Source organism: Acanthochromis polyacanthus, chromosome 16 (genome assembly GCF_021347895.1).
Source record: "Acanthochromis polyacanthus isolate Apoly-LR-REF ecotype Palm Island chromosome 16, KAUST_Apoly_ChrSc, whole genome shotgun sequence".
Taxonomy (NCBI): domain Eukaryota; kingdom Metazoa; phylum Chordata; class Actinopteri; family Pomacentridae; genus Acanthochromis; species Acanthochromis polyacanthus.
The window spans coordinates 25,635,679-25,649,380 of NC_067128.1; the positions used below are offsets into that span (position 1 = coordinate 25,635,679).

The following is a 13,702-nucleotide window of genomic DNA, read 5'->3' on the forward strand; positions in this document are numbered from 1 at the left end:
TCATTGCAAGATAGTGGCATGGCATCACTGTAACTATGACTACCAGTGAACTCTACGTCAGCTGACGATCACATGAAAAACCTTAAAATAGCAAGTTGCGGACTTATTGGGACTTATTCATCCGAAATTATACAAGGAACAATTAATTAAATTGTGGGGGTGTTTCCGAGTCCCATAACCGCTTGCTACTTATTTAAGTCATGGGATTTAGTATCTGTACATAATGTACACATGCGTAACACACACATGTGCTCAGCGCAAGGTCCTTTTGTTTGTGGGTGCATCTATATTAAATGGCCACATTCTATAGTGCCATAATTTCTGCTTCAATGTTTTTCAAAATTTCATTCGTTGGAAATGAAACGACTGAGCAGCATTGACAGAGTGCTGCGCTCTCTGAGTGCTTTTCTTGTTCCATATGTGTTCTTTCATAGTTTTGATGTCTTTAGTATTAAGCTACAATGTGGAAAATAATTAAAATCAGTAAAAAAAAAAACAATGAACGAGAAAGTGTGTCCAAACTTTTGACTAGTACTGCAAATGCATTTTTTTTTAAATTCCTTGACAATTTTACAATCCAATAAATGTCTTCATCTGTATCACCAGGCCATATATATATATATATATGTGTGTGTGTGTGTGTGTGTGTGTGTGTGTGTGTGTGTGTGTGTGTGTATATGTATGTATATATATATATATATATATATATATATATACACACACACACACACATATATATATATATATATATATATATATATATATATATATGAGGTCTCTGGACCTATAGCTCTCACGACACTCAATGTGGTAAATCCTGGTTCCTTTATATGGTAATTAAAGCAGTGCAGACCATGACAATGGTTAATAATGAATTCAGCTCCCTGTACATTTATTTTAAAACAAAGGAACTTAAAGCAGCCTCACATGTTGTCTTCAATATGAAGTAATTTCAACACTTTCAGCTGATAGTTCTTCTTGTCCAACAACAAAAAAATGACAGTTGTGAAAGGAAAACTGTCTATAACAATTGTCTGAAACACTACACAGTTTAATAAATTTGATATCTTAAGTTGGCTAAAGTCGGTCAGCTACCTCAGCTAATTAAACATTTCAGAAGTCATAGGATGAAAATAATATAATTATTCAACACAAATTCACTAACTCATATTTTAAAACCTCTGCAATTCTACATGTATCCTTAGAAAATGTCAAATCACATTGTTCCCTGTTCAGCTGCAGTATTGTGACTTTATTGGCTGCTTTCACCAAAGGTGACAGTGCTACTGACCTCCCCTGTGGGTTTGACTGAGGGTTTGAACTGGCAACCTTCCAGTCACCTTTAATCCATCAGTAGTAATCTCTGAGTGGTGTCACAGAGCTGCATTACTACTGTAATGATATTGTATGGTGTATTTCTTCTCTATCACTTCAGATCTTTGGCAGTAACTCTCCCCCATTTTTCTCTCACTGTTCACCGCTTATTGCTCACTTCTGTATAAGTGTCGGCATATAACTCTGAAGCAGAATCAGTCGGTCAGTAGAGCTGATCAGTCAACCCAGACAGAAGGAATGCCAAATGAACTGCTATGAGAGAGTGCATGCTATCCATGCATGTGTGCATTCATGTGTGCAGGAGAGCAGGTCTGATCATGCTTTGATGTCTGAGCTCTGACAAGGCGGGCAGGATTAATGTGGGTCCTGTCACACACACACACATGTAGTGGAGTGTATCCAGGAATAGAGTTATTGTGTGGAGCTTCAGGGTGGAGCTGTCAGTGACACTAACTATAGAGAGTAGAGAAGGAGGGAGACAGCCTCACTTTCTTCTTGCTCTCTCCTTCTCCTTTATCACAAGTAGTCACACACACAAATATCCTTGCCTGTACACACATTAATACAATAATGATGATGGCTTCATGGATGATTAGATTAGCTTCTTGGTCCTTCAAACCTCCGCCTTTTTTCTTTTTCCTTTGACACTGTTTGCTTCTTAGTTCTTCTGGCTGCTGTTTTGTTTTTTTTTAAGTTAAGGTAGGTGTCGGCCTCCTCCTATTTCCTCCCTCATTTCTCTCTCAGTTCTCTCCCTCTGCTGGTACCATGTGTGGAGCAGCTGCTGGGTTATTATGCATGAGTGCGTTTTACTCCAGAAGAAGTTTGCAGTAGGACTACAGAGATATACTGGATTATTTCCCAGCATTGAAACAGTTGAAGCAGCCAATAAATCCTATCACAGTCACAGTCAGTTGTGATGTCAACTGATAAAAATAATGAAACTTTGCATGTACACTCATAGGTGGATGTAGTCCAGAGTAAAGCTAAACTATAATTATAAAAATTGCCTGGGTCTTCACTTAGTCTAAGCATGAATTGATAACCAGAGCCTCCCATTTGCTTCTTGCAGCTTACTCTGGTTTCTTTAGATGTTTCTGGATCTGTGTCCAAACCACAAAGGTTACAGAGAGATTGTGGAAAAATTATGATTGCAGTGTTTGACTACAAGTGTCATGACTTGTGGCTTGTGGATAAGATATGACTTTCTTGGGCCAGAAATCAAACTGATTTCATGCTGCAGCTAACTGTGAAAGCAACAATGTTTCTGTTATGGTCCCGTTTTAATTAATGAAAATATTTCTGTTGTGCTGAGAACCACACAGATAAAACTGATATCATATCTGGTCTATACTCCGATTAATCCTGCGATATCACATTGCCAAAGTTACATGAAGTTACTACCTTAATCTGTGTATTTACAGTTATTGTAAAAGTTTGGCCAGGTCCCTAACTATTTGCGCAGTGACATCATTTTCATATTTTTGCATTGTATTGTGTTATACAAGAATGTTGTGGCCACACACTGATACAAATAGAGTGAACAAAATGATAGAAAGAAGAACAACTGCTAGATTGATGGATTACTTGATCCACTCTTTGAACAATAAAATAGTCATTTTTAAGCAAATACTTGATGTTTCTGGCTTTTTAAAGAAGTGAGAATTTGATGCATTTCTTTGTTGTACATGATTATAACCTGAGCTGATGATCTTAGTATTTTCTGACATATTATAGACAAAACAATTAATTGAGAAAATAATTGTCAGATTAACTCACAATGAAAGCAATCACCTGTAATACACTTTCACTGTAATAAGGGCTGAGTTCCAACTTGCAACTGTCTCCAAAAATCTGACTCTAAAGGGATCAGAAAGTTTGCTGAGGCAACACTTTGCTGTGACCATAGCAACATGCTGCTGCTTATCTCACACACCAGCAGAGACTCACTTCACATAACAAACCCACTAGTCAATATCATCATTTCTTCAAGGGGATGAGCAAGTATATTTAGGAAAAGGTACTGTGGTATTAGAAGTAAAAGTGTTAAATGCAAAAAAATGTCTCTTGTGACTGTTATACTATAATGCAGGATATCATTCGATTATCACTCATAGATTACTGTAAAGGAAGGAATTTACTTTTTCTAGTAACCTTAATCACCTTTTCACAAAAGAACTGAAATCAAGAACTGCTTAGAACCAGAACTGATGAGCAGAATCATAATTGTTAAAAATCAAATGTTGTCCATGTGTATGTATAACAGTTTATTCACACTTATTACCAGGCTGCTGTCTTAGACTACGTTAGTTTTAGTTTAGTGTAATATACATAGTGGCAACTGAGGTGACTGTATAGAGTATACATATATACCTTACTTTTCTCTTTTTATCATGAAGATAATTAATTTTTTTTATAGTAAAGGAAATGGTGAAGATAATGATTATTAAGAACAATTTCTTTAGGAGTCAACACATTTGGGATTTTTCCCCTAATTGTTAGGTTTGGGTGTTCAGTTAATCTGGCAGCTAAGAATAGCTCTCAGTGTGGCCACCACAGCTATTCCTAGTAATAGCAAGTGTTGCTATCTAAAATGAAGCAAGCAAAGAAAATGTAGATGTTGAAGAAGTTAACATTACTCTGCCTTCAGAATCTGTGATGTTATTTTTCTAACTGACACTGATGTGATGGTTCAGGCAGTTCTCAAATTGTTACTTGCACAGGAACAATTAATAAGAAGTAAAATAAAAAGCACCCACTGTGCACACATTTCTGCACATATGTGTTGTCTCCATTTGTCACACTGATAATGGGAACAGCTATAGCACATCTTAGTCCATCTACACAAAACTCATGTGGTTATGTTTGCTACAGTGTAAATAACATTGCAATTTACACAACTACTTCACTTCTACATTTAGAAACACAAGACACAACTTGCATGCATTTATTCGCTATATTAGGTTGATATAATAGCTTATTTTGTTATTTTGGATGCACTAGTGTTTTATTGTTTGCTACATCCTGTTCTCTGCTCCCCCTGGGGTTCATTTATCTAATGTCTGTCAGCTGCACAGTAAAGTCAGGTACTTTCCACGCTGTCTGTCCTTCAAGATCAAGGCGACATTAGATTCTGAGAAAAGAGAATGTGCAGGTCAGTGATCACTTGTTTAAAAACTGAAAACAACATGAACCACCAGTGAACATGTTGGAGGTACAGTGTGAATTATATAAGATGTAAAAAAAAAACTTGTGATGCACATTGGACTTGTTTGTGTGTTTGGTCATATCTGTCTCTGTCTTCAAGCTAAATTCTCTTAGTACAACTTGAAAGCTGCATTAAGCAATATCCTGTGATAGTCATACTGAATCAAATATCTGCCTGTGACGTGAATCAACGCAACAGTCAGCAGCCGCATTGAGGTGGTAGTTTTGTTTCACCGGCCCAAATGAAACCCAAACAACAGACCTTCTCTCACAAAAGGAAGTCTATAACCAGCTCACTCAAGCCGGCTGTACACTTCCTATTTAGCGCTAAATAACGGAGAGGCGGAAGAACGTCGAACACATAGCATTCCAAAGACATCCAGATATTTTTCTGTGGACCAAACCAGGGCTGAAATGAATTTACATTCAACATGTGACCAAAAAGATGACTGCAAGTCCAGATTCCTCTGTTTCTGCTGAATGTGTAAGTAGTCAGTTGTTTGCTTAAAAGATAGCTGTAGGAAGTAATGTAGTGTTGTCTTGATTGCTTAATGCAGCTTTAATTTCGTTTTGGGATTGAAATGATAAGTGTAAAGTCCACGTGCTCATGTCATAAACACGTGATGGTGCTGCATGTGCACAGGATAGACGCTGGTGCACTTTCTTTATTTTAGAAACGTTATAATCTTGTCTGAATTATTTTATACCATGATTATTTTTTGCACATTTTTAAAATTCATGTGAGCTAATTTATTATTAGTTGTCCACAATATGTGTTTTTAACATACACATGCTTGATTTTTACATAGCAAGTTTTACACTGATTTCAGCCACTTGGCTCAAGTGGTTGAGTTAAGTTGATTGCTTTTATTTATTTAGTTGAATGTGTTGTATTTGCTGCAGTTTATGAAGTCCATTGAATGCAATAATCAGAGATATATTCCCATTTTTAATTCAAGTCGCTTAATTTTCATTTATTCAGTTATTTCCATAATGTTTTTACAAAATATTGGCTCACCCGCTTTTTCTGCTAAGCTAGTTTTTAATGAGAGTTCATAAACAATTATTGTAATTTTCTACTTTTTTAAAACATTTTTGGTTTTCAAAGCTTCAGTTCTTCCTCCCACAGCCCAAAAACACCCTCAGGTTAATTGGTAACTCTAAATTGTTCGTAGGTGTGAATGCGAGTGTGATTGTCTGTCTGTATATGTAGCTCTGTGATAGACTGGCGGCCTGTCCGAGGTGGCCCCTTTCCTTCGCCTTAAGTTGGCTGGGATAGACTCCAGCCAACCAGCCACCTCCCCGCGACCGTAATGAGGATTAAGCGGTGTATAGATAATGGATGAATGGAAAGCTTCAGTTCTGAGTCGAACTCTGTACTGCCACTAAGAAACAAGGGCCAAACTGTCATCTAAAGACACAAAAACCCTGCTTCCTTTTAGTGTTTGAACCTGCGTTAACTTTTAGAACGTGGTTAATGCAACAGGAAAAGGTGACCCTATATATGCAATTAATGTTTTTCAGTTACTTTGCAAAAGGACAACAGCACGAATTAATGCAAAATATTATATGTTGGCCTTTAGATGGGATACTTGAGGCACTATAAGGTTTTGTACCATTAAAAATGTCCCCTTGTATCAAACCTCATGTTTGAGTATCTCCGTTAAAAGTGTGTGCTGTGTAGTTCAGTTTGTCCTGAGGCCCTTTTAGTCACCTTTTCTGTTCTCTGCCTTTTACAGGCCTCCTCAGCTGCTCATTACAGCCTTTGTGGGCTTGTTAGCGCAGGCTAGCGTTAACGTAGCCTTTGAGCTTGACATTCACCCCTGCTCTCCACATTTTAACTACCCATTTATAAAATATGTTAACAGCACACACACACGGACGCACGCACGTACACACGCACGCACGCACGCACACACGCACACACAAAAAAACGTGCTTGTCTTTCAGAGCTGTACAGAGTTTAGTATCAATAATGATGCTCAGCCACTGAATTAGAAGCAGGAGGTTCTTTGCATGAGCCATCTTGATATAATGCATTTACATACATTCAAACATATAGCTTTCAAAACATTATAGCTAATTTTGAGCTTATTTTACATGTAATGTTGTGAGCAGTTAGCTGCATTTAACACGAGCTGTCCCTTACATGTGCTTGTTAATCAGGAAAACTGTTGATAGCATAAATGCTGCTCCCCTTCTCATTTACCAAGTGTGTGTTTGTGTGTGTGTGTGTGTGTGTGTGTGTGTGCACGCGCACACAGACACACTCTGCTAGATGTACCTGCTCAATATTGTATTAACAAGGGTAGACTCAGGTTTGTTCAGGTATTGCAGTAGCTCTTTGACTGTGTGCATGTGTGTGATGTGTTTGTATAAATCCTGTATATGTGTTCATGATTATTATGTTTATGGAACCCTTTGATGGGCTAGACAAGGGTGAGTAGCAATTTTCTCAGACCTGGACTATACTCTTTCTGTTTCCCAGGAGATGGCGACCTCTGACCCATGTGCAAACGCCCCTCCAACTCCACCTGAGGAGCCGGAGCCGTCACCCTCTCCTCGCAAGAAGCGTGGGCGTCGGAAACTCGAGCCACCAGAGAGCAATAAGGGTATAGATTTATTGCAGTCATATCATTTCAAATAATGTTGCTTCGCTCATATATACTTTGATTGAACTATTCATGAGATAAGTTTCTATCTATCTATCTATCTATCTATCTATCTATCTATCTATCTATCTATCTATCTATCTATCTATCTATCTATCTATCTATCTATCTATCTATCTAGTTTTCTACTTTTAATCTTAAAACAATATTTCCAACATAAATTTCAAAATTATGTACCCATAGGTCTCTCAGAAAACATGTCAGTTGTACCCAAAAGGGTAACAGCTAAATAATTTCCAGATTGCAGAGAGCAGTTTGACTTTAAATATGGATGCTGTGGCAAAATGCTGAAAACCATAGCTTTTCCTCCTCATTAAACCTCTTGTTAAATTCGTACAAATGAGCTATTTCCTGTAACTTTCCTTCTCCTGCAGACGAGCCAGACGACAGAAACTGCGACTCCCCCAGAGAGGTGAGGAAACCAGTTGCTACTCCAACTCTACATATTTTCTGCATCCAAAAATTAAGCTAAGCATTCTCATATTGTACATACGTAGGAATATAACAAGTTTTGTGTGTATGTGCAGGGTGAGACTGGGAGGCTGCGGAGGAGGCCAGTCCCCAGAGTGACTTTCCAAGCTGGAGATCCGTACTACATCAGCAGGAGGCAGAGAGAAGAATGGCTCAGCCGCTGGAAGATGGAGGTGGGAGACAAACAGGTCTCTGTCTGTGTGAATTTATAGCAAAACTCAAATTTCTTTTAGGTGCCCAATCAGAATAGATATGCTTCTCAGTACTCTTAAATGAAAGTAATCTGACTAATTAGGAAGATTTTTTTAAATTTTAAAATGTCCCTGTCCTACATACTGCAAATGTTTAATTGACAGGCTGCGAAGAATTATAAGCTTTTGAACTGGTTTTATAGATGGACGCTTTGCCCTCTAAAGCAGCCAAACTACGGTAGAAATGAAGTGTGGTTTGCTTTGTGCTGTGCTGAGCTGTCAAGTGCAGGGGATATCCCCTTGAGAAATTTAAATCGGCCTTAACTGCCGCTGGGCTGGGTATCACTATGAGCGTTATCACAATTTACAGTTTCACTTCATGTGTCAAGCATATTAACTCAGTTTGTGATGTTTCTGTTAAATGTTCATTCTACTCAAATAAAAGGAAAGAACAGTCCTAAAAATTCCAAAGTTTTTTTTGTCCTATTTAAAAAATAAAAGCAAGGACTGCTAGCTAGTTCAGCAGCCACCTTGAGTCCACTGCCTCACTCACATGGAAAACTCTCACATCCTACTTAATCTGCTTAAGCCGTCAGCACTCTGCTCATTCTTTGCTGCTTGCCTGCTACCACTCCTCCCACCTGAAAGCTGTGCCATCACTCACTGCCACTTCTGCTGCTGTTCTTATAGCGCTGGAACAGCTACACCTCCACCTGGCATGCACCTGTAGGCGCTGAGCCCAGGTTTCCCTAAGGGGGAAGTTGTTATCATCACTCCCCACTCCCTGCTGTGTTGAACTTAATGTTTCCTTGTGGGGCTCAACAAGGTCAGAACTTAAATATAAAACACAAATGCTGTACATATTCTACATTCATGTAATTTGTTACATGTGTGTTTGCTGAATAAACTCGATACTTCCACGCATATGAAACACAGTGTGCAGTATCTGCAGCTCTTGAAAAGTCCTAAAAAAGTATTTTAATCAGAGCCCAAAATAGTATTATAGTTTTAAATGTATTTACAAAGTATATATTTTCCCTTTCTAGATGTTAGATGCTAGCATGCTCATCAAAACCTTAAATGAACATATTATTAATAAAGACACTAGGCTCATTGCTATATAAATAAAAGGAGCACCAACTCTGCTGTAGGATCCATGGACACTTTTTTTTCTTTGAGGTTGTTTTCCCTGTCTTTATGATGGTTCGACCTCTTGATGACTTTAAAATAGGAAATGTTAACACTCAATTAACACAGAGGCTCTGCTCCCAAGGTCCTGAGGGATTGTTTTTTCATCATCTCTCCACTGGTTCCATCCATCCATTCTCTATACACCGCTTTATCCTTACTAGGGTCGCGAAGGCAGGGAACACCCTGGACAGGTCGCTAGTCTGTCGCAGGGCTACATATACAGACAAACAATCACACTCACATTCACACCTACGGGCAATTTAGAGTAATCAATTAACCTCAGCATATTTTTGGACTGTGGGAGGAAGCCGGAGTACCCGGAGAAAACCCACGCATGCACAGGGAGAACATGCAAACTTCATGCAGAAAGATCCCAGGCCCACCGCGGGATTTGAACTGGGGATCTTCTTGCTGCAAGGCAAAAGTGCTGACCACTACCCCACTGCGCAGCCCTCTCCACTGGTTTCACACTGAAATTGATATTAAGCTATATTTTTTGTGACATTTTAAATGTCTTGCATTTAATTTGGTCAACACTGCTGAGAAATAACCTCTTGTACTAATTTCTTCAGCTTCCATATTCCCTCTTTAGTACAGTGTCCAAATATTTATAGTATTAAAGGTTTTGCAGTGTTCTGTAGGGTTGTGTGTTGTAAGCAGATGTATTTATTATTATTGTATTGTTTTCATCATTGTGTTGGACAGTTTTCATCCCTGTGTATGACAGCTGTACTGGGGGGTACATTTTTATGTAAGTCACCTGTTTACATTGTATTAAGGCTTAAAGTTATGCATGATGAAGGGTGTGACTGCTTTCAGTGACATGTTGGTGCTGTTGCAGGACAGTCAATGGCCCAGAGATGTTTGCATCACCCTCCTCAGCTCATTCTTCATTTCATTGCTGGCTTTTGGATTTAGTTTTGGATTTAGTTGGAAGTTTGGAGGAATCAGTTTCTGATTCTCTGAAACTGATGAGACTCTGAAACTGGTGAGGCTAGACCAGTTGCACTGAGCTTTAAAACTGCAGCTAAGGATAATTACGGATGGGTTCCACTATCTTTATACACAGTCTATGACAGAAACAGATAATGAATAACAACACAGTAAAACACAGGTGTTCTACAGTACTACAAAATAGTGTTGGACAAGTTGTAATTGCTGGCATATACTGTTCATTAACAAATACTTAGAACAAGTCTTCATCTCTGCTGACTGCAGTGTGTTATATAAAGGCATATGCTGCTTCCAAATGTTAAATTGGGAAAATAAATTATTACTGATGTTCTTGTATCATAATTTGGGACTGCTGGGAAATGCTATATAAACAGAGTGATAGTAAATAACCTAATAACTACTATTAGGATATTATTAACTATGAAGCAGGCAATAAATTAAGTTCAATGGGGTAGTAAAAATAATACAGTAACAACTTCATTACATTTAATTAAACATTTGACATGACAGAACCTAATTTTAGACCAGGTTTTGTCCTTTCGTCTGGTTCTGGCGTGTTTAGCCAGTGTTTGTCATTTGTCATAATTGTTGGAACATGTCTTCAGCATGGGGTGGAATGTTTTGCATCAAAAAAATGTCGTCTGGAAATGTTTTTGTCAAGGTTTAACCTGTCATCACCTTATTCATATTTTCATTTTTGTTCGATCTTCATCACACACTTCTGTGTGCAGTCGTCCTGCCTGCCCTCATCTGCTCTGTACAGCTTGTTTGTTTACACTGGAAGGGCGTGGACTTCCTCTCTATACAGACTCACATTTGGCTTGTGGGAGATGAACTGTACTCTGTCAATGTCACTGGCTTTTTGCAGTGAAATTTACCCAGCTCTTGAAACTGAAAATGGGGTTTTTCCTTTGTGTACCTGCAAAGGTTTTTCATGTGCTATTTGCTTCTCAAAGAGATTTTGTCTTTGGTTGATTTTGACAGACATTGTTCTGAAGCAACATTGGCCTTGTTGCTAAAACAGTGGTGACCTAAATGTTTTTGTCCAATGCACCCGCAGAGCTCTATCAAGTATCCCTTCTCCAAACAGCTCTGAACCATGAAAATTATAAAATTGTTAATGTTTGAAGTTGAAGAGTATAAGCAGACTCATTTTGGTAGTCTAGGTGAGGTTGGCATGGAGTAAATGAAGTGGTTGAAGCTTAATGCTTTCATTTGACATTATTTTTGATATCTGTTCTGATTTTTCGGCTTAGCCAGTGCCATCGATACCAATGAGACCAACAAGTTAATTTCTTCAATTATAGTAATGTATTGGCTATCAGTTATACAAACATAAATTGGAATTTATCATTACATGTGTGTATTTTAATGGCAAATTGTAATATTTTTGTGACTCTGATAGGACTTAACATCTTTAAAGGACGAAATAGATTTTTGTCATTTATAAATATACTGTCCTCAGTAAACTATGGTATTGTATCCAAGTCATAGTTTCTATTTTTAATTGCAACGCTTAGCGTTAAAGTTAAAGTGGACCTACTGTGACGCATTGTGCTATTTCAGCTAGTGCCACTAGTTTCTCTCCGAGTTAGGAAAACATAACAAAAAAAAACAATTTTTATTCCTTTATTTTAAGTTGTTGCACTCAGTTTTTTCTGTTTCTGTGGAATCCCATGGCTGCTTGTTTGTAGTGGTGATCACCATATTCAGCAATTTCCCTCAATGGTGCAAAGCTTTCCAGCATTTTTAAAACTTAATGTTTGATTTACTGTTTTGGATCAAATCACTGCTCTCACCTACCTCCTATTCTTCCAGCTGCAGCACACATCTGTCTTTAGCACAAAAACTCTACAAACCAACAGTTTGGTTTTAGGCAGGTAGGCAACACAGAAATGGATATAATTAACAGCTAGCAAGTTAGTGAGATATTTGGCTGGTACAGAGACAGATATTTCCCTCTGGAGTTGGTGGAAACCAAAACAGAGCTTAAAGAAGACAAATATTGGACCTCAATCTTCCAGGGGGCTTTATAACTGCTGGCTGTTTTAATAATTAACTGTTTGTCATGTCAGTTTAGTATGTGACGATCTTATAGTGTATATAACTAATTTCCGTTTCCCTCAAGTAGCCAAATAATCAGTTGCCACTGGGTTAAGTACTTGACATTGCAATTTTATATTATCATAGATGTGTACCAAAAAGATTGTCTCGCATGTTTGTGTGAAATGTTGATATCTGAAACTAGTGGACCGAGGACAAAATTCCTCGCCGGAGTGAATAATGTACTGCTGTGCTGTCGAGAGAGGTAATGTGAATGAGTAGATGATCAGTAGATGCAAAAAGTGCGTGTATGAGTGCGTGCCTGAAAGAGACAGGATGTGTGTGTGGTCATGAAAGGAAGGGAGAAAGTCATTCAGGCTGACTGACACACACAGAGATGTTAGAGTTTATGAAAAAAATGCAAGAATGTGTGAGAGGAAGTGAGAGAGGTTAATAGACTGAGAGCTCAGGCAGAAACCATGTGTAGCTACAGTTTCCCCTTTCTCTTGTTTGAACTTGTTTTACTGCAGTCAGTGTTTGATTGGCACAAACCTTAAAATCTGTCATGCGTGACAGGAGTTCACATGCATACAGCAAAAAGAGCGTGTTTAGAACACATAAATAATCTGTGACATGTAATCAACAACAAATCTACATACATGCTGGCCTGAAGCATATGTGAACACACATACAGTTGGTTAAACTGATACCAGCTTGTCTTCAGACTGCAAACTGTTGCATGTGCGTGTGACAGATGGAGAGAGAGAAAGAGACGGGGCAGAGCATGTGGGACTTTGTTTCAGCATTATCTTCTCACTTACTGACTCATCACCAACTCTCAAACCCTATGCCATGTGTATTTTGCTTGAGGTTAGTGAAAAAAATTGAGACTAAAAGGAAACGTCTTTTCACAATGTTAATATTTTTAACAGAAAGAAAGAAAAATTTCTGTGTTGAAATATGAAAAACAAAGAGGAATTAAAGTTAAAATATAGAAAGCTGAGAGAAAAATAGGAGCAAAGAAGCAAAACCATAATACATAGAAAGGAAGGAGGTGAGGGCAGTGATGGGAGTATTCAGACCTTCTTAATAATCTTCATAGTTGGCTAAAAGTCCTATGTAATATCAGAACATAATATAAAAAAAATATATATGCTTATTATATCAAAGAGGACATACTATGAAAATTCAGTTTTTTAAAAACATACAGCCTTCCCAGTGTGTTGTGAGACCCAGTAAATGTGAGGAAAGACCATCCCCTCATTTATTTAATTTTTTCCATGTCAGACCGCGTGTCTCTGAACAAGCCCAGAGGTGTCCCTATGGGCTTCTTCCTAAAATGAGTGTGGGCAGCAGCAGCTTAGTTGGATTTAAAGCTGCAGATACTGAAGCAGCTTGTTTGTAACAGAGCTAAAACCAGGGATATTAAAGGCATGGTAGAAGTAATTATCTATGCAGGATTTTGAGTTGAAACCTGAAATACATATTCTGAAAACATGTGAGACTTGTTAAAAATGCTTATAAAATGGAACCTTTATTATTTTTAAATTATTGGATGTTAAAGCAGTGTTTTATTGTAGTTTTTGTTGTAGAGCTTTTTTTCCCCTATCTAAGAGTGTTATAGTTGTCTGGATATGTGAG

The 13,702-nt window shown here is 38.0% G+C and overlaps 1 protein-coding gene across 6 annotated transcripts in view; it reads left to right on the top strand.

Moving 5' to 3' along the window:
• Positions 1-13,702, top strand: part of LOC110955028 (DNA (cytosine-5)-methyltransferase 3A-like) — a 76,683-nt gene that overhangs the window by 21,156 nt on the left and 41,825 nt on the right. For 4 of the 6 annotated variants that reach the window (XM_022199836.2, XM_022199839.2, XM_022199838.2 and 1 more), the window contains exons 4-6: positions 7,028-7,151; positions 7,586-7,623; positions 7,739-7,855. The exons of the other annotated variants lie outside the window; for them this stretch is intronic. In XM_022199836.2, coding sequence (XP_022055528.1) covers positions 7,028-7,151; positions 7,586-7,623; positions 7,739-7,855 — 279 coding nt within the window. The remainder of the gene's footprint in view (positions 1-7,027; positions 7,152-7,585; positions 7,624-7,738; positions 7,856-13,702) is intronic. 6 annotated transcript variants of the gene reach the window in all.